Consider the following 22,212-nt stretch of genomic DNA (forward strand, 5'->3'; position numbering starts at 1 on the left):
CAGAGCTATAAAAATGATCAGATTCTGTTCTGTTTTTTTCCCCCCACTGTTTTTTGTGTCCAGATAATAAAAAAAAAAAACATCAATGGAGACCAGGACGGAAAGTAGGGATCAGAGGTAGAAAATGTCATGCAGAGATAGTTTGTCTCACATCTGAGCTCCATTTGCCCTTCCGTTCAAACTTATCTTTAAGCTTCCTGCCTCTATTCCTTCCTTCCTACCTCCCCTTCACACTGCCTGATGCTTGCCTTGTCCACGTGCCTCAATGAAAGTAAGGCGAGGGCTACTAATTATAGCCAATTACAGAAATATTGGTCTGACATGGTGGGACCAGCCCGTGGCCTCGCAAGACAGAGATAAAGCAATAGCGAGTGGATGGAAGGAGTTACAGCTAAAAACGGCTTTAAGCACTATGTCATGATCAATATATATATTTTTTTAGTGAATGTAATATTAATGGAGCAGGTAGCTCAAGCAGCACAGCAAAAACCAATCACAACACATAAATTATTTTGACAGATAAACACTGAACAGGCTTCCAGTGTGCTCGGTTAAAAGATTCCTGCACTTTCTGGCAATTCCCCTGGCAGCTCAGTGCTTGACAAGGTCAATCAAACATGCTGCTAGTGGCTGAAGTATTTTAAACGAAGGTCTACAGTGCATTTATCATTTGCACCACATTATTAGAGATTCTGATGGTGCACAGGCAACGTGACAGACATTTAGACATTCTAAAGCTGTAACGATATCTTTAGTACAAGGCTTATGGCATATAAAAAAATACAGTTTGATGTGTAGACAGGGCTTATGCTGTGCTATTTATACTACATAATACTGTACTTAATGACTGTGAGATTAAGTCAGCTATAAGAGAAGTGAAGGCCTATGAGCTGTACGGCCCCTGTGGGATTCTTGCTTTAAGGACCACACGAGAGGTTGTCCATGTGTTAGTCTATTACCTACTGATGCCTACCGACCATTTTCCAAAGCATAAAGAAATGTTTTAGATTGACTTTCTACCTTCCGGGAAGCTACTAGTTTCTGTTCATTGTAGGGTGATCAGTCCTCACTTTTATATCGCTTCTATTCTCCAGTCCACATCCTCTCATCTTTCCTATCAACTCTGTCACTTACACATTATAGAGATATGTAATGCATCATTTTTTTTTGTTTTGTTTTTTTATATTCAGTTACAAGGAAATACAGTTTTGGGCCTGGAATGTTTGGAAAAAATCCCTTTGAGAACTGGCAGCTGAAAGTAGTGCATTTGCAAGCTAAGCTGTCTGAAAAATAAACCTGAAAGATGAGCAACACGCAAACATGGACATCCATGACAAGGTCATTTGATTTTGGCTGATTTTGGCTATTCAAAAGTTTACTAAAGGAGTCCCAGCTTACAAATGCAAAATAACATGGCTGTAAAGAAAACTACATATTTTGTGTGACAGACTGTCAAATGTGATGCATGCTTCAGTGCTTCGAAATGATATTCACAACATATTGAAAGGAAACAAAAACCAATGGCTGCCTGGAAGATAAGAAATCAACCTAAAAATCTATAGTAAATGTTTTGGAAAATAGCTGACAGTAACATAACATAACATATACGTGTTGTAGATGAAACATGCAAAACTCCTGCTATGGCCTTTGACATGAGGACAGGACACCTGCAGAGCTGGTAAAGTGCTCTCTGGATGGCTTTCCAGCTATTAGTGCTCAGTAGTTCAATAAGCAGGCAGTGTGGACACAATAAATCAATGGTGAATTAGTTGACTCTAATTAGTGGGGAAAGTAAAGTGAAGTGTAACATTCTCTCATGTACAGGCATGCAAACATACATGTATAGTCTATGTACACACATATTCTGCATTTTCGGTAACAAAGTTTGCACACACACATACACATTTTGTATCTTGATGAAGAAAAGAATAGTTCCCAACCATTGCAAAAAGAATTTAAATCCCAAGTGAAATCAGGAAATTATTAACTTAATTAAGAGGATAGAGGTGGCAGAGATGAGGGAAAGAGCTTGAGATAGAGCCTATCTCCAAATTAGACAGCATGCACTAAAGAGATCTGATTTATACGCTTTTCTACAGTGGAGAATAAATTAAGTGAGAAAAGAAAGTTAGCAGCTTGTTTGATTTTAGATTTTTCTTTCATGGACAGAGAATGTCAAACTTACTATAAGTCCGTTTGCGTGTTGCTGTTCGTTACTTTGGTCCTTAAAATTTTGAGAAAACAATGTTAGACTACTTGTGAAGGAAGGTTTCAAGAGTCATTTCATAAAGCATACTCAGCATCTGCCGTGTAGAAAGCCATGAGACCCACCCCTCCCATCACATGGAGCGTCATAATATTCACCAACTTGCCACATGCAGTAATCCTTTCATCACATGGTAAAATCCCCTGTCATTTTTTTCAGTATCAATAAGGACAGGCTTTCTAAATCAGGCAAATGCATACTAGAATCTTATTCATGAGTAAAAGTGCTCTGAGTTAAAAAAAAAAACTACAAGTCTCACCTAACAACCACAAGAAGCAGAAATGATTGCTCCACTTCCTTTCAAAGGGCTGAATGGAACATGTGATGAAACGAATACTGGGCTACACCCTCATCAACAACCGGCCCAGATAGCAACGTTAAGCAGGGAACTATCCCAGAGACACACACACACACACACACTGTAACACACAGTGCATGCTGATGTGGTCTCACAAGAACAATGATTATGGTGAAATGGCAGACCAAACAACAGAGAGGTGAATCAAACATGCGCTGATATCGTATTTACCTTGGCAATTTGCAGCAGTACAATACAGTGCTTGATGGACTCTACCATACTCTGAAAAAGAAAAACAGAAAGGAATTCAACAACTAAGATCTCACAGCCAAACTGAAAGACAGGATGGAAAATGTCTCAAGTTCTGACTTACACAAGTAGTCTCCTTCAAATTTTCAATTTTCTGTAAAAAGAAAAGAGAGTTGTAAAATCCAACAGCAATTAAAAAAAAAAAAAACAAACACAAGCTTCATAATGCAGAGGTGCTGATTCAGCCAGTTTAACAGCAAATAAAGCACAACTAGTAGAAAACATCAAGGTAATAGACTCCAACTGGACTGAAGCAGCATTTTTTTTTTGTTTATTTGGGAATCTACAAGACAGTTTCCCACAGCGAAGAGGCCGGTCACCACAAGTTAAAGTGAAAAAAAGAAAATAAAAAAAAATTCAGAGAGGAAGTGAATCACATTGCTGCTGGTAAAAAAAAAAACCTAAAGGCTAACAACACACCCTGAAAGTCAACTGCTTCCCTCAAACTAAATACCCCTACTCTCGTTCTAATTTTAAGTTTGAAGAAAATATGCTTTTGTGGTCCGAAAGGTCCTGAAAAACCAGATAAACAAGAAATGCAACTGTAATATTAATCCCTAATCAGCTAATGGTTCCTTAATGATGGGTTTTTAATTTTTTTAATACACAGGGGTTCAGTGTGCCATTTATAGTTGATGGAATAGCTGTGTAAGTCTGTTAGAGCTGCAACTATTAGTTGATTGAGAGATGAATTAATTTATAATCCGATTAATAACTTCAGCAATTTTTTTGGCAAAAATAAAAGTAATCTTCACATTCCTCTAAAAGAAAATATACAAGATACATTATGAATTCACAATATCCAATCTCATAACTGTTTTGCTAGCTTCAAATAAAGTGACAAGTAAATTACTTTCTCAACACAAGCTTGCAACACCTTTTAGAAATATTCTAATGGCTTAAAACCGACAAACAACAGATAAAAAACGTCTGACCACTCTCACAGCTATCATTTTTCCCAGCTTTATGTGTCAGCTTGTTTCCCCTGCTGTTAGCCACGGCTCAAATGACAGCAAGAACATGGACTAGAGAGCAGAGACACACGGACAGAGCAGCTCGGCTGGTACTCACTCTGCGTGATTCATCCTCTTTGCAGTCCTTGATCTTCTCATCAAACAGCTGTGTGAGAGTGACAGACAACAAGAGATGAAACGGGGGGAAAAAAAAAGAGATGGAATATGAGCTAAGATGGGTCCACGGTGAAACGAGTATTGAAATGATCAGAAGGTGAATCTGTGCCCTTCCTTGGTGAGCTTTTCTCACCAAGGAAGGGCACTCTGTTTTCATTAAGATTTTCTGCCTGAGAAAATACGCTGCTGCTTCTTTTAATATGTGGTTTTCTGCTTTGTCATCATACTACCACAAATCTTAAATAGCTTCTCAGTTGTTGAAGAGGAAGAGTGAAACCAGCAGGGATTCATGAAATAAGAGATGAAATAAGAGGAAGGTCATGACAAAGATTCAAAGTCATTACATATGATGGCATATAGATAAAATGAAAAATGCCAAACACTTCAAATGAGTGGCAGACATCCTACATTTGTAATATTTTAATGAGGTTGTGGATTATTACAGATGAATAAATAGGTGTTTCTACATTGTGTCCTACCTTTAACTGTTCAATCAGAATCTGTAAGTAGGCATCAGCTTCAGCTAGCTTCTTATCAAAGTCTTGAACACTCGGAACAAATCCTGTCTCGGCCTCCTGAGGACGAAGAAACAAAGACAGCTGAGCATCAGTGCAGCCCTAACCAAATCCATGTCAAACGCCACGCTGGTATTTGCATATTCAAAGTAAAATACACAGACTATTAATATTCCAGGCCATGTATTCACATATTATCCACGATTAAAAAAAAGGCTTGAGTCTGTCACCTCCTGGTCAGGTAGGCTTTGTAAACTGTTACACAAAAGGGTGGACAGAAACATTAACAGTACAGGAGAATCTTCCAGCAACGTACTGTACTGGGAGAGATATGAATACTATTGTTTAAAGGCTAGCCAACATGAAAGGGCAGCAGGTCTGTCTGCCTGCCTGCCTGACGGGAGGCCAGCGAATTTCAGGCTTGAAAAAAAAAACTAAATCTGAAAATTCAAGGCTGGAGAAAATTTAGCTACTGGCAGAGAAGTATTTGTGTAAATGGGCTGAGGTTAACTGAAATTTATTGTTTGTTAATTAGCTTCCCTTAACAGCCCCATCAAAAACATAAAAAATCAAAAACATACTCGTACGTATAATCACGTACACACACACACACACACAGAAACTCGGGCACAGACAACTTCATTACATAATATCCATTAAAAGGTAATTATTAGACTATTGGCAGAGCAGATGTGACAGGGCATCTGTCTCTATCTGTCTGAGCTCATCCAAGCACTCAGAACAATCCAGTTGGCTGTGACACGAAACCAAAAGCAGGAAAATGGGTAGATAAATGCACACACAAAAAGGACTTCCTTTAAAAATCAGCCCGTGTTTAATGCTGGAGCCTGTCAAAAGCGAGGACACTCAGTACCAGTGACAACACAATAGCCCTTCTACGTTGAGCCAGATGACTAACACAGCATGTGTCAGTGCAATTTACCGCTACACAGCAGTGACTCTGACATGGAAAAACAGAGAGAGAACACCTCTTACATGAAAAAGAGGAGTAAAAGTTAAACAGACTATTGGAATCAAACAGAAGCCTTGTTAGTAAATCAGACTCTTATCAAACAGCGTCGGGTGCTACCGCTGCTTTGGACTTGCTGCCCTGCAAGGTCCTGCTGTGTCCTGAGTTTGCATTTCTCCCTGCTAAAGACAATCTCATAGGAATGTGAAGAAAAGCCATTAACAGTCAAACACTGTTAGCAGCTGCCCCAGCCTGAGACCTAAAACTTAAACATGCCAGCTTTATAGAGAACAAAGTCTGAGTTAACTCAGCGGCCATGAAGCCAGCAGTTAACTGGCCAAACGTTCTCGAATGATCAAAGGTGCTTTCCTTGTTTGTGTGACTGAAAAACATAGTTGGCCACATGAAAGCCTGAGCAAAAATCTGAACCAAAAACAATGTTAATTCACATGTGAATGTTTATCTCACATCTGAATTAACATTGAAATAACATCTGATATATGTTTATATAATATTTAGTTCAATCAATGCGTTTATATGCACTTTGTTGGATTGGCACAGTCACTCCAGTGCTAGCAACTTGTCCTGTCTGGTTACTTACTCATATTACACTGGAAAAACACTCCACTTTCTCAGCAAAATAGTTAGGCGTTACAACATGATCATTTTTACTTTAACCTGAACTCAACAAAGCCAAAAACAGAGCAACACAAAAACATCTACTGGCTCAGGAAGTAAACACACCTATACAGCACAATGTTCTTTAAATTTCAGAAGCTGTTTTCACCTACTGGAAATACTCTGTTTAGGTGAGGAGCGGTGCCTGGGTAGAGTGTGCAGGAGGCAGAAACATCATCAGAACGCCCACTCGCTTGTCATGAATTGTCCCGCCAATCTCTACTTTGTACTAAGAAGCTATCAGGGTAAAGTCCCTTTAATGTCCGGAGTAACTGATTTGGAATTTTGAGTTCACACATAAAACTCTTCCAGGTAATGTCGCACCAGACTGTAACACTGGCCATGTTGGCATTAAAGGCCTAAACACATACCAAAAGAAACTGAAGAAACTAAGTTAAAGCAGGAAAGTTAAGCTGACATGGTGAAAACAAAACAGGACAGCAAAACGAAACAGTACCTATTATTATTACGTACCGAAACGTATCTCATGATTTGTCAAAACATGTAATGGAGGGGAAGTGTTTTTTACAGACAGAGCAGATAAGTTTGGAAGCGGAAAGTCAGAGGCAGGTGGCTGGTTTAAAAACAGTCACCATACCACCACGTCATAGTGCTCATTTTTTCACTGTTCCTGAAATATTCCCAGACGTCTGCAGCTCCACTCCCACTCATTCCCGCCACACAGACTGTGGATTCCTGTGTACGTGCGTGAGTGTGACATAGTGGGAATAATTTAGAGCAGCCTGTAAACTCTCACACATAAACACTCACAAACCCACCCAACCCACCCAGACTCTACAAACAACACTGCTACCCCCCCCCCCCTCCCCCCGTTTCTATTTGTCTTTCCACGCAGTGTGACCCACTTTAAAATGCTGCTGCCCCAACAGCGCAGTGCAGCCGTTTAAGTCCTCCTTGCTATGGTGCAGTGGCGTTTGTGTTTGTGTGGTTGTTTTACTTACTGGGTGCCTCGCTCCAGTGGACATGCTGCGTTAAACCCTGTACATCTCTCCCATCAGGCCTTTTAGCCTGACACAAGATCGTTTTCTTTTTCTCTTTCTCTGCCTTCGTTATTCTGCTTTCTCTACAGCAACAAATCACCAGCTCTGGTGAAGTTAGCGTTCTTTCTCCCTCCTCCCCCCTCCTTCTCCACACAGAAACAGAAACAATCTCCTCCTCCCGCTCTCCGCTGCAATCTGCTAACATAAACCACAGCAGCCTTCAGACTGTGTGTTAGCTGGGCAGCCAGTCTGGCTACAATATATCCTTCGGCAGCAGTTATCAGCTGAGCGTTTGGTATGAGGGAGACAGAGCTGAGTTAATCCAGGACCCTCCCCTGACAGGAAAGGCACACTTCCTCTCATGCAGGCAGAAGAGAAAAAACACTAAGCAGCGGCGAGTGCTGACAGGGGCAACCACTAACAGCTACACCGATTGGCTAAGGCAGCCGAGGCAGATGTTTGGTTGGTCAAACAAGCACGTCGGAGATTGGCTACCGCTGGGTCACATGATGCTACGACAGCAGCTCGCTAGCACCGAATAAGTGTGAGTGTGTGTGCAGTGAGCAAGCAGGCACACGTAGCACATCAGAAGGATTTGGCACAGAGGGAGGGAAGGCAGAAAGAGGGAGGGAGAGCGAATGAAAAGACTGGTCATAAGGGTGAAAAGGAGGAGGAGGAGATGGGTGGGAAGAACCGCACGTAGATGATGACGATGTTAGGGAACACGGAGAATGGTTTGGTTTAGAGAAGGAGAGCAGGGAAGACGCTTTGGCAGGGAAACAACTGGAGGGCAGGAGAGGCTGGAAAGAGAACGGGCTGAGACATTCAGTCTCAAAAAGACAGAGACACAAACACACACCAGTGGGACAAAAAACGCTGCCAGCAAGAAAGCAGTTACACAGTCTTTCCATAGAACTAAAAATCCTGGTCCCATACCAGTCTAAACAAGGCACAGACTGCCCTAACATCCTCCATTTATGATGACACACATCACCATTATTTCCATTTTCACTGACAAGAAAAAACAGGTATAAGCAAGAGACACAAAGCTTAAAGGTGTTGATAACACCTGAGATGCAAAGTCCCTTCAACGTCATCACATGGGTGTTGTGATGCAGTGCAGAGCATGATTTATAGGGTATGCAAATGCCAATCATCTGAGGTTAAACACAAATCCCTCAATGAAAGCTATGATATCTAGGCAACATATTTATCTTCAATTCAGGGTTTCATCAATCTTCTTTTTGGCAACACAGTATGTATACCAGTATATTCTTCAGGTACTGCAAAGAATAGCATGTTTGCTTAGCCAAATAGATGGTAAATAGTGTAAGTACACAGGCAGATGCCTTGAATTGAGCCCCACAGCAAAACGACTTTTTCGTGTAAATATACAGGATAGATTAGCTGTGCGGATACATACCCATAAATAAATACACTTAAACACACATATGCAAACAAGTGCACGGTTACATACCCGGAGTTGGAGGGTGTGACGGAGGATAGTTCCTTCTAAGGCATGGATCCACTTCTCCCTCTCATCTGCATCTCGGGCTGAGGGCACACAGACACAGCCAGGTGAACCTCATTTTCCATACAGTCACCATCAGTAGCCATTACATCCGTGTTACACACGAATGACACCACACCACAACACAATGGTGAAATGACATGAGTACTGGTGACGCATTGATGGAAACTGCAATCGTCTAGATGGGAGAGTTTGCTTTTTAACTGGAATACTTTAATTTAGTTTAACCTCATGTTCAGGGCTGAGGAATATACAATCATAACATACTGTATGTATATGCAGTGTCACAAAAAAACAATAACCATAAGCTTTATTTATATGCATTTACATTGACTCACTTGGCAGGTGCTTTTATCCAAAGAGACTTACAACTGAATGAAAGCACTAAAGCTACAGCACTTCTATTCAATAAGGCAAAGTACAAGGACATCAGGTAAAGAAAGGCACCAAAAGTGCACAGTAAGTGCCAGTTAGGCCTGTTAGGGTGTTAGAAGTGTTAGGAGAGGAGGTGCTCTCAATAGAGATGAGTCTTCAAGAGATCCTTGAAGACAGGGAGAGACGTTCTGGCTCTGATAGCATTCGTTAGCTCGTTCCTCCATCAGGGAACCATAAACAAGAACAGTCTGGACTGTGACTGCCTCATGTGCAGGGAGGGCAAATGCCAGACAATTTGGAGCGACGCAGTGGCCGAGAAGGCGCATAAGCCTGCATGACTGAGTTCAAACAGATGTGTGCAGACCCAGACAGTCAGTCTATAGGCAAGCATTAGTGACTTGATTTTGAGTCAGGCAGAGGTGGAGGTCACTGAGCAGTGGAGTGACACGTGCCCTTTTAGGCTGATTGAAAAACCGCCATGCTGCCGCATTCTAGACCATCTGTATGAGTTTCACTGTGTGTGAGGGGAGGACCCTTAGAGGGGTACTGCAGTGGTCAACGTGAAAGATAACCATGGTCTGTACCAAGAGTTGGATGGTGTCAGGTAAGATCTGATTTTTCTTATGCTGTGTAAAGTGGCACGTTTGGGAGACAAATAAAACGTGGTCAAAGAAGGACAGCTAGTTGCCTAGTTGTCTTAGCGATGTTTTGTTGAAGCTCGCATTCCTTCATCTACATGAATTTGTCTGAGACAAGCTGAGATCTGCGCTGAGACTGTGCAGTCACCTGAAGTAATGACAAGAACAGTTGGGTGTTGTCTGCATAGCTGTGATATGGGAAGCCACGTGAGTGGATAACTCGACCCAAGGAAGTGGCATATATTGCAAAGAGAAGGGACCTCGGTACAGAACCTCGGGGTACCTCAGTGGTGAGGGGATGGACATAAACACTCAGAATCTGACCAAGCCTTCACATTTTTTTCAGGTGAAAGAAATACTGAGAGTGCTGAGCTTTGATACCTACCCCTATATATGACAGTGATGAGTGACTCAATACCAAAAGAATCAATGCTTCTATGATCACTGTGAACAGTTAAAGCTCCTTCAGAGTGGTGGGGCAGTACTGGTTCTCATTTGATTTTTCACAGGGAGCCTTTGGGGTCGGAGTGTGAGATAGAGCAGGGCGAGGCAGCGCCCTCAGAGCAAAGACAGAGAACAAACAGACTGCCAGCGACATTAAACAGTGACCCATTACAGGCCCTGACACGTGCAACACACACAGACTGCAAAGGGCGCATGCATGCTATTTGGTGCCAGTGGTGTACAGGAATACAATATTTTGTCCTTTGCCATGACATGAACCGGACTGAACCGGAATCCGGTCAGGTTGTATTTTCAAGCATTAAAGGTTTTCAGTTCTTGTATAACAAGTAGCTTTACTTCTGCTTTATTGTGTATGTGGATGGTGGCCACCAGAGTCAAGAAAACTATAACTCTACAAGCTGTGAAAGAAGAACTTAATAAGATATATGCCACTGAGTTAGCTGGCAAAGTGTATCCTGTGCAAGAGTCATTTTTCATTGAGCTGGAAATAAGACAGTGCAGCAGATGAATGACTGTGCTAGCACATAGGCTGAGCAGTGCTAAAGCAGAAAAGCTTTTAAAGACATTAAAAGGCAGCCGAGGCTCAGGCCAATCCACTCAGACAGGGCCTCAGTGCTCTCTCACTTTCCCCTCAGCCAAACAGACTCTCTAGAGGAATAGATTACTGTGGCTAATGTTGTTTAGCTATATTCATGACAGAAGAGAGGTAGTAGCAGAGCCATTCACCAAAAACAAATATTGTAACTGTATGAACTGTGTCTTGAGTCCTTTGTCCTAGCCGGTGGCTCACATCAACCCCATAATTTACTTTGTCAGGTAGGTGTGAGCATTCAGTCAGCTAGCCAGTGGGCCAGCCACATGAGGGGATGCATCGTATATCATAACAGTGGCTGTCATGTGATGTGAACCTCCACTGTTAACCTGCAGTTACATATTCAAACAACCAGCAAGTTATTTGTCCTTCAAACATTTACTTGTCCTGTTCCAAAGAAAAGGAGGAGGATAAGCCACAGTTAGAGGAATGGAAAAGATAGCATATGGTTAGGGTTTAGATTTACAACTATGTGACCACAGTGTAGTACAGTAGACATCCTGTTATCCAATGAGTGTTACTCATAAATTAGTAGTTACGATACTAAAACTTGTAATCATAAGGTGCCAATATAAAAAAAAGACCCTGGAGAGATTGAAGAGTGTTTTTCCTAAGCTTGAAAATATCTAGAATATCGTATGGGTCTTTCATAGGGTCATTCATTTTCACTATTGGGAGATAAGAAATTATGAGATTTTCCTGGTTTTTGAGTTCAGAGTAAAAATACTTTCTAGTCCTTCACAGTGAAAATGGTTTCAAGGACTTGCCGTTTTGTAGCAATTATGAAATTTAATGACAGAATAAAAGGGGCAAAAGTCCACAAATCGCCAAGTTAAACATTTTCTATAACTCTTCCTTATAATATTTTATGAGTCCAACCCTAGAAGAGGATAATAGTCTCACAGGCCACCTCCTTAATAAAGCCGTAACAAAGGTGTGTCGACTAAACCTTATTTACTGTAGGCTCCGATGCCACTCTGCTAGAGGAAAGCAGAGAGGCACTGCAAGGCTATTTGAAGAACAAGCACATACAGGAGGTACTGTACCTCACACCAATACACTCCAACCAATCCACCCACCCACACCTTCCTAATGATTACAGACAGAGCCTGACAGATATTAGATGCAGATTCAGGATAGATACAGACGCACACACTGAAATGCCTGATGACGAGTGAAACAGTGAGTTTTCTAAATTCAGTTCTTCAAAGTCAATGAGGGGCCTGTCAGGCTGCAGCTCAGTATTCTCATGTCCACATTGACAGTGGAGGTCACCTCCTATCCAGCATGGGAAACTGATGCCTAACAAATAAATTTGGGTATGGACCTATGAACCCTAAGCCTAACCAACAACAACAACAAAAAAAAAATCAACTGTGAAAGCCATTGGAATTAAAAATGATCAGTGGAATGCACAAGACTAACAGTGTAGAAGTAAACTAAACCATCACACAGAGAACATTTTAAAGGTTACTATAACTACTATACTACTAATACTACTATACTACTAAGTATTATTTCATTCAAAATGTGACATACCTTAAAGAAAACTGAAACTACATACCCACATTTTGGAATCAGGATTACAAGAGTCTCACTGAATTGCAGGTCTCTGTTTGTTCCTTTTCTCTTTAGCCTTCAAAAGTCTGTAAAAAATTATTTCTGAGCTCAACTGCTCTTTAACATTTTAGGTGTGTTTTTCAGTACCACCCAGCATGTTTGCGTGTTTGCCACTCAGGGGGAAGTGAGTAACTTCCATGTATGACAATGTCATATGCATGCCCTCTGTTCTATCTACTTGATTTTCACACTCATTTCATGTTTTCAGTATTGTTTGTCTTTTTTTTTTTTTTTTTTTTTTTTTTTTAGCATTTTGGCCTTTACGACACAGTTTAAACTTCAGTAAAAATGAGAGGAGTTAGAATGAACAACCAAGGTCCTTGAACCAAACCACTTGGCTATTTTATTTTTTCTGTAACTGCATTTTAAAAAATGCAGTAGAACAGTATTATATATCTCTATATATCGATATATTGCCATACAACTGGCATCAGTTTTTATGTACATGAAAAGTAATTTTAATTTTGGTCCAGTACCACTTTTATGTTGATACAACTGTTAAGCAAGCAATTCTGTGATCAGTTCTTCTAAGACTATGTCACTTCATAATGCAAAATTAGTCACAGGAAAAAAAAAAACATGGCCTCCTTTTTTGATTAACTTAACATGGACATGTCAGAAAACTTTTGACTGTGTTTTACCTGTTGGTAGATCTTTAATTCTTCTGTAATTGTTTCTTTGGCAGGTTATTGTCCTGACAACCATCTTTTGCTCCACTATTGCCGTGTTATATGTGGATGCAGATTCTCTCCTGTCTCTACCTTACATCTGGCAGATGGCACTGGGTATCTGCTTGAGTATGCCAACTAAATGTACATAAATTAAGCTACTGGTACTTATAGTCACCTAGATGCTAGAGAATGCCATAATAGACAAGTACACAAAGACAGATGGTCCTAATATCTATGTCCAGCATGTACAGTTACCACACACTTAGACAGACACTATGTCCAGACAAACAGATGAATTAACACATAAGGCTAAAAGCCCCAGTGGTGTTTTCCTAACCAAAAGATTTTCATCCCATCTCCGTCGTCAGGGTATCCATCTCAGAGTTCCCTTTCCAATGCTCTGCCTCTCCCCATAATGATGCTCCTCCTTTTTTCAAAAGGCTTGTGTCAATTATTTATGCCTCCTCTCTTTTTCCTGTTCCTGTCATCTTCAGACAAGCTGATGAAATATTTTAGTACATGCTCCAGGGAAAGGACAGAGGGTCTGATAGTCTGGACTGCTACCTGTCAACAATGTGGCACTGGAGCTACCCAAACGTGCTATGAAGAAATGCACAAATTTCACAACAAAAATTATAAACTGAGGTCAATGAAGTAATGTAAACTATCTGTTCAGTATTTTGCACATTAAATTAGGATTTAGCTCCAACTGTGTGGCACAAATGTAAAATGTAAACCTCATACTGTTATGGTGTAAGTTGGATCTGCACTTGGAAACATCCCTCTAAACACACAGGTCTGAACTGCAGCCCAGAAGGAGCGCAGTGACTTTGAGGTGAGGAAGGGCCCTAGCAAGAGGAGACAAGGAAGAGAGAATGAGGGGGTCTCTCATCCTGGACTGACACAGCAGGCAGGTTGGGCGGCCTGACAGAGAGGGAGGAGAAGACGAGAGATTGATAGCTACTGTAGATAAGAGGGGGTGAGAGAAAGCAGAGGGGGGTGGGGGTGAGGAAAAGGGGAAGCTAAAGGGCTCTCAGGCAACTCTGATGCACCGCCGGGGGAGAGGTGCTGATGAATAATGGATGCTTCTCTAAATAGAAGGACAGTACAGAGCTGCACTCCAGGCTAGCACAGTGGCCTGACCAGCTCAGAGCCACACTTCAACCTGCGAGCTGGACTGTCAAAACGAGCAAGTGTCATGGCAAATTATTGTTTTTTACACCATAACACGAAAAAAGGTTATCCCTTTGCATCCTATCAGAGATGCTCTACCCGTCACACAGTCCATACCTTACCTACACACCAGCGTCTCTACTCTCTCTGTGCTTACATATATAGACACATGCACACATTCAGACACCATGGCGAATCCTGGGAGACTGACTGCATAACAAGCTCAGATCAGGATCGTTTTACAATAACAGCGAAATCTCCTCCTGCCCAACATTTTAAGCCCGCTCGTCCAGTGGAGATACATGAGATGATACAGTGCTCCTCTGGGCATCGGCAGAGCAGCTGTGTCTTACAGTGACATTTCATTGTTTTCTCTCTAACAAAATGATGATCATGGAGGTCGCAATGTGATGCGCGTGCTGTGTTAGGATATGCTGCTTTCAAAGATAATGACTCCCACACTGCTGATTTAGCTGACCTAAAGTAGTAATCTAATGGTAGATATTTATTTGTCATTGGTTATAAAATTTTATTTAATATGAGCTCTGCAAATTCTAAGATCTTGTACTATTGTGTGTTTACTACACATGTTGTATTTTCTGTGTTGTCTGTGTTGCTTTTTTATACAAGACTCTGCCAGTAATTAATTTCCCTCTATGAGTGCATTAATGAAGGTTTGTGAATAATGCTCAGAAATTTGGGCATACTAAATTAGAATAGCATTTGCATACATTGCCGATGTTCTCCTGCTCTGAACACTGATGCATTCTCTCAGACTCAGGTAATTCAGATAACATCCAACCACAAGTAAAGGTACAAAACTGAGCAAATGCGTCTTTAAGTCACTGAGGCACTACAGCCGATGCCAAAAACTAATTTTAACTGTAGCATAGAAAGTTCCAGAGCACATTAAGATCATGACGTTTCAAATAATGAACGCATCACTGTCAATATATGCAAATAACTATCACCTTCCTGAGGAAAAAAAAAACACACCAAAAAAAACCCATTACATCATTGTTTAGCCAAACGAGCAAAGCCAGTACAGAACAGGACAAACACCAGTAACAACAAACATCCTTTACTAAATAACACACCTAGCTTGTACAAACATTTGACTAATGTGGGACACTGCATATACTCTTCCCCCTTTAGTAATTCTTCACTTCTAACAGCTACTAATCAGTCTACTTCATACTGCTCTGCACTGTCCCTGAACCTCGATAACAAACCAAGCCACCCGAGTATTACAGAACATACTGCTCCACCCTGACTGTACATCCCAGAAGACAAACAAACAACGCCTCCTCACGATCCTTTCGCCCTGGAGTGGCATGCATGCGGACCATGAGACGTGCACGGTTTTCTCCTTACCCTTGCGTTTGTAGAACCACAGCATACAGCTTCGGAACACAGACATGGGAGAGGGCATGGAGGAGGTGTGAGGGGTGGGGGGCCCATGGACAGTGGCTGGTGACCCTCAAGGAGGAGGTGAAGTGGGGGTGCTGGTGGTGAAGTGTGATGGGCTTGGTGTTCTCAAAATGGATACAAATGAACAGATGAGAGGACAGAGATGAAGGAAAGGTGGAGGAGGTTAGTTAAAGACCTGGTGGTGTGACAGAGTAAAAAAAGGATGTCTGCAGTGTATTGGACTGGACAGCTCCCTGTCAAAAAGGAGGGAATGGTTGGCAGGACGGGAGGGGGGCGATGCTGTAGCTGGGAGCCAATCCACTCCCTATGGAGTGACTGGTTGTTAGAGAGCGAGCGGCGGCAGCGGTGTACCGAAGGGCGAACAGCGGCAGCAACCAGAAGAGACCTGAGCTCAGCTTCCAGCTCAGCAGTATTCCCTTATTATTCCCAGAGGCTTTACTGCACACAAGCAGCAATCTTCCTCCTCAGCCACAGTCGGGAGGGCTGAAGGAAAAAAAAGCCTTACTTGCTCGTTCTGTTCCAGAGGAATCTGTCTTGCTTGCAGTGGAACAAATCTTGTTTATCTATAGAAATACATGCCAGTCCAACTTCACAGAGCTTGGAGAGGTTCCACAGGAAGAGAGAAAAGGCTCAGATGCACACAGCATGCTTTGACATTGTGTAGATGCCTGTGTGCATGTGTTTCCTGGCATTAGAGCAGACCAATCCAAGTCTTTAAAAGGTGGGGAGGGAAAGAGGAGTGAGAGAGAGGGAGAGTGAGAGTGAGAGAGAGAGCAAATGAACAGCAGGGACGGATCCATAGAGATCACAGATAAAGAAAGCCAGTGATGGCAACGCAGAGAAGAAGAGGAGAGGAACTACGAGAACAAAATTAAAAGGGGCGCATCTCACCTTGGAAATGGAAAGTCTTCTGGTCCACAGTGATGGTGAATGTGCTGTCGTCCTCGTCATCGATGCCGATCACAGCTCCCTGAGCAAACAGAGAGGGAGAGAGAGATGGAGAAAAAGAGGGAGAGAGGAAGAGAGAGAGAAAGGGGGGGGGGGGGGGGGGGGGCAGGCAGTCAGACACGTCATACTCTACTTTCCATTTCTATCCTCATGCCCTCCACATGTTCCTGCAGCCCCATGATTGAGTCTCTTTAAATATTACCCTTGGTACACCTCAGCACCTCACTCTCTCCTTCAAAAACTCCATCTCCTTTTGCTTTGTTTCTTTCTCACAATCACTCCGTGTTTCCTTCTCACACACACACGCACACATATGAGTGCAGTCTTTTGGAACATGGCAGAGAAGAAAGGAGGGGAAGAGGAGGAGGAGGAGGCTGGGGTGGGATTTAGGAACAAAAAGGAGGAGAAAGGCAGGGAAGGGTGGAGAGAGACAGACACCGGGGACCAGCAGATAGCAGCCAACTGCAGAGAAATGGCCTGCTGGTTAGCTGGGGCATTAGCTCCTAGCAACAGAAACAGGGCGTGTGACTCAGAGCTTCCTTACACAACAAACCTACAATTAATAAAAATAACAACAACTACATGGGATGGATAAAATAATATTAATAGCTGTAAAATGCTTTGGGTAGTCCAGTAAAGTAGTTCTTCATAAATACTGCCTTCCAGTCACACTGTGCTAAAACATCTTCTTTGGGTTCTGAAATAGAGTTTGATTTTGTCGCACCACATGACACAATGATAACTAACAAGGCCTGGTCTCTGCTGCTCTTAAGAAGGTCCACAGAGCAGAGTCAATTACTTAAAAAAAACTTTCGTATGTACAGTATCTTTTGCTGGTTTGCAGTTATGGATGAAATTAATAACCTAAGATCCAATTGGGAGATTGTCAGAATTGACCCCTGCTTGGTTATTTGCTGAACTCCCTAAGATATCTCCCAGGAAAGCCCCTTCTATCAGAGACAAGCTGTTTTTTTTTTTTTTTACTTATTCTTTATTCAGTTTTAACAGCTCATACAAAGTAAATATGTGCTTACATATTCTAACACGTACATTGTGCACTTATAGTCAGTGTTTTGCAATGTCCCATCAGCGTCTTTGGCAAATATAATTAAAACATCGGGCACATAGAGACATGGTGAAAACAACTTTGGCCTCAAACAACACAGTCATAGCAAACAGAACAAATGATTTTACACAGTCAATATACAGAAAAATAATGTGTGTAATGTAATAATTATTATGCGTGTGTGTTTGAGACGATGTATGGCATAATGTGAGAAACAAGGGAGACTCACTGCATTAGTAAAGCAATCATGGGGGCCCATCTTTTGGTAAATGTTTCCTTTTGAAACCTCAGAGAATATGTAATTTGTTCCATATAATACATTTCCCTGACTCTTTCAATCCAGATATTATATGTCAGTTGTTCTGGTTTCATCCGCTTGATAGTAATACATTTAAGTGCTGCAGTGAGAGAAGCTGGTTTAAAGTTAGATGATGGAAAATGAATGGTTGACTAAAAGATGAAGTGTGAAGTGTGTGTGATCGAGTGTTAAATTCCAGTGCATTGTCAATAAAGTAAAAGGCATTTTTTGGGTTAAATATCACTGTTGCTCTGAGTGAAGATCCTGCCATGTTGATACCAGTCAGTAATTTAAACTGCTAATATGACCAACTCTTTTCCTTTCTCTTGAAGTATGGTCTCATAAATAACCATTAAGTTCAACATGTCTTTGGTACAGCATCATTTATTGAAGGATTTATTGTAGACTGCATTTTTTTCTGCAGATTTCTTTTTTTGGACATGTGAGAAGGGACAGAAGTTGAATAAACTTTGTTACCTCGTGGCACTTGAAAATAATCCGACAACCAGTGTAACACTACATTAGAGGTTATGGCTACACTGTTATTTCAAACAAGACTAGGCATGCCTGGTTTAGCAGGACCACAGAAAGAGCCTGTGGGAAAAATACTTTGTAAGAAACTGACACAGTCAGCACAAGGTTTAAAAAAACAACAACAACAGAACAAACCGAAAACAGACTACAACAAGTTTATGTATTCTTTCTAAAGTAGCATATAATTTGCAAAAACAGTGTTTAGAACTTTAACAAGTCATTCATTTTTACATCTGTGGAGATGATGGACACTTTCAACAGCCACTAGTATTAATAGAATTAATAGACAAAGTTTTGTTTCTCAGCATTATCAGTTTCCTGCTTTGCAATAAACTGTGTCACATTGATCCAGCCCTAATCGAAACCTTTGACCCATGACTATGCCTCCACATATAATTCTGGTTCCTCTTTTCAGGTAGTTTCAGGAGATACTTCCTCCCTTCAATAACCAGGGTGCTCAACAATGCCTTTTGTCCAAAAACAGGTGGTGGTATAAAATGTGGCCTTCATCTCTGTGTCTGTTAAAACCCATGAGAAACTTTACTTCCTTGATTATATTTTTGACCATCTGACAACTCACATGTCAGTACTCAGTATGTAGCTGACAAGGTTAGGCCAGGTTAGGTTCAGGTTCTGGCATGTGAATGCAGCTGGGGGTCTAAAAGTTCACAATGTGTAAAGTTGAGAATTTTTGGATGTGGATAAGAACAAGACCTACCTCAACTTTCACAAAATGTTGGGGACAGACTAAAATGTAGAAAAGTAAGCATCTGAAGGAGCACCATACTAAGATTTCATTCATAAAGCAAGGAGACAACTTACCAAGTATCTAACATGAAGCTTACAGTAGCTGATGGATGTAGATAACTGTCCTAAGCCTCTCAAATCCTTAAAGCAGACCCAACTGCAGCAACACACCGACTCACCTCACAACTGCCTCAATAAGGAAACAAACGATATCCTGAGTGTTTTATAATAGGTCAACTTAGGCCACTGTATGCAATCCTCCCTTTTAGGTCCGGCCAACCAGTCCCTTGGAAACATAACTGCACTGGGAATCTTCCCTTCCTCTCTTAATAAGAGATAGCAAGACAGATGCTGCAGTAGGACAACTGATGCCATCTAGTGGACATTACCCATTACTAAAAACACCTTCACTGGAAAAGCTAAACCAGTGCAGCAACAGAGCTGTGGATTTGGCTGCAGGAAACCTATTCAACTAGGCCAACAAATTAGGCAGTGAGTATAGTTATTATCTTCCTGCACATGGGACATCAAGTCTCTTCCCCTGGCAAATCAGATGAAGACTGCACACAATACTAGTCCTAACAGCCTATTCTTGGTTCCGAAGGATTGCATCGACAAAGCAAATCTTGTCAGAAAGTGAAAGAAATGTGTTGTAGTGCACTCAGGACAACAATGCCTTGAACATGCGGTAACTCTTCCAAATACCCAGGAATGCAGGCAAGCAACTCAGCCAAGCATGCAAACTATGCATTTCATTAATAAGCGTCGACTGTCAGGACAGAATTGATCCTGAGAATCTTACCCTGAGTCGCACACAGCCTCTTCTGGATCCTCGCATCATCTTGTCCTTTGACTGTAAACCAACAACAGAACAAATAATACAATTAATACAGTCAGTGTACAGTTTGCACAACAGGGTAGACATTGTCAAATTATTTTTTTTTATTTATACTTAATCCTGTGCTAGATGGTGCAAGATGGAAATTATTTTAACAAGCCTTTATGACATGTCACATTAGAAAAAGCACAGCTGTAACTAATAAGACTAATGATGGCTGAATTTCCATTTCACTGCCTCTGGTTCAGGGTCCTGGTATTGTGCATGCTGCCTCACTGTCACTTGGCTTATGAGGACCCTTGAATAGAACAGAGCCATCATTAATGTTATTAGTAACACCTGTGCTTTTTCTGCTATGACAATTCAAAGCATCTGCTGCGGAGAAGGATCAAACAGATACCACGCAAATTTCTAGCATGAAATTGGCCTTGTTAAGTCAGGAACATATAACACAAATCAGTCTGTAGAATTATGTATGAAAAATCTACTGTACATAGTCAGGTTGTCCAGTATGTTGTACGGCTATTAGAGAAAGAGAAAGAAAACCCTTCCCTCTTACCTTGTATTTTGCATTTGAATGCACCAGTTTTTTTTAAAACTTCTTATATATAAAATAATGGTTAAGAAAAGAGAGATAGTTTGGACCCCAAAAACTGGATAAAAGGTTGAGGACGTGACTGAACTCATATCACCTAATCTAAAGTCTGACTGAAGCTGCAATTTATTTTACTGTTACTGCACGCTTTATGATGGAAACTTCTTTTGTAATTCACTGACACTTAACAGATAACGTTTGATCATTATATAAAAGAGAAGATAAGCAGCGAATCTTAGCTTTTGAGAAGCTGAAACCAGAAAATGCCTAACAATTTTGTCTGAAAAATGACCCAGTACTTGGTAGTAACTGCATAACTACTACTGACTTCTGCACAAGTAAACAAGATAATGCTACATATGTGCTCTGCTCAGTCAACTTTTTTCGTGGCAGCGTGTTTCACCATCAGTAACATGGACAGATTCTTGCCTGTTTTACACTTGACATTATTAATCAGAGTTACATTACAGTGAACCAAACATCTGACTGACGAGCAGCCACCGTCTCCCACCGCGGTGTCTTGTTAGCTATTTAGCCAGCAAACCAGCGACTGTCCGGCTCTTATTTAACCACCGGGAACAAATGTCGCCTCACCGACATAAACAGTTATGACTCTCTCTCACTTAATGCCGTCAACTGTTGGTAAATACGTTTCGACGTGTGTGTATGAATTTCTGCTTTTAGCTTCGCGAAGCTAACTGAATTAGCGGAAGTGTGGAGAAAACGGTGAGAGCTGATTCGCCGGTTGGTATGCGAGCACTGTTGCTACTGGCCAACGGACGCATCTGTCACCAAAGAGGCTCGCCTCTTCTTGCCAGCTGAGACTCCCAACTCCTGACAAACACAAGGCCCCTCTCCCAACTCGGGTTTGACAACCAGGGGCAACTTATAGTCTCTATAACCTCTTGAGCGGATCAGTTCAGCGTTTACAACCAGCGTGCCTGGACGTACCGTGTAGTATGACAGCAAGCCGGCATTGTAGTCCAAAACAAACCAACGATACTGCCAGCCTTTCATGACGTTAGTCCACTTGCTTAGCGGCCCCTCCATGATGGACGCCATCTTTACAATAGACTACGGTTGGGGAGGAGTCGGATATGGTGTGGGCATGCGTCACGGCCAGGATGCTGCTGATGAAGAGGATGGTGGTATTGATGATGATGTGCTCCATATAACTCTATGTATATATTCTTCACTTGAGTTAAAGTAGCATTATACCTCTAAAGTTCAGTTCCTGCATTTAAAATTTGACTGAATAAAGTGTAGAAGAAACAGCAACAAAATTTACTTAATCTATCAAAATTAAAAAAAATATACTCCCGTCAGTTTTGTATTGTTAAATTATTTTGTCAGCATTATTGATTCATAAACAAGTAAACTGAAATTTAACAGGTGTGTATGAAGAACATACACATCTTGGCCATCATACACACTTTGGTAATTTAATCTGTAGCTTAATAATGCATGTATTATGTTAACTGATGCACAACATGTATACTTATGGAAATTCTTAATATGAAAAG

At 41.4% G+C, this 22,212-nt stretch overlaps 1 protein-coding gene across 5 annotated transcripts in view; it reads right to left on the reverse strand.

The window, feature by feature from the left end:
- osbpl9 (oxysterol binding protein-like 9) overlaps positions 1–21,752 on the reverse strand; it is a 29,273-nt gene extending 7,521 nt beyond the window's left edge. For 2 of the 5 annotated variants that reach the window (XM_041040919.1, XM_041040917.1), the window contains exons 1-9: positions 21,641–21,752; positions 20,059–20,109; positions 16,555–16,633; positions 8,645–8,721; positions 4,483–4,578; positions 3,945–3,992; positions 2,938–2,967; positions 2,796–2,846; positions 2,186–2,224 (exon numbers count right to left, since the gene is read on the reverse strand). In XM_041040919.1, the coding sequence (XP_040896853.1) occupies positions 2,186–2,224; positions 2,796–2,846; positions 2,938–2,967; positions 3,945–3,992; positions 4,483–4,578; positions 8,645–8,721; positions 16,555–16,633; positions 20,059–20,109; positions 21,641–21,751 (582 nt within the window). In that variant the 5' untranslated portion in view covers position 21,752. Of the gene's footprint in view, positions 1–2,185; positions 2,225–2,795; positions 2,847–2,937; positions 2,968–3,944; positions 3,993–4,482; positions 4,579–6,279; positions 6,297–7,128; positions 7,516–8,644; positions 8,722–16,554; positions 16,634–20,058; positions 20,110–21,640 lie in introns of those variants that run through there. The other 3 variants (XM_041040918.1, XM_041040920.1, XM_041040921.1) reach the window with 3 other exon arrangements.
- Positions 21,753–22,212: the final 460 nt, after the last annotated feature.

Source organism: Toxotes jaculatrix, chromosome 6 (assembly GCF_017976425.1).
Source record: "Toxotes jaculatrix isolate fToxJac2 chromosome 6, fToxJac2.pri, whole genome shotgun sequence".
Taxonomy (NCBI): domain Eukaryota; kingdom Metazoa; phylum Chordata; class Actinopteri; family Toxotidae; genus Toxotes; species Toxotes jaculatrix.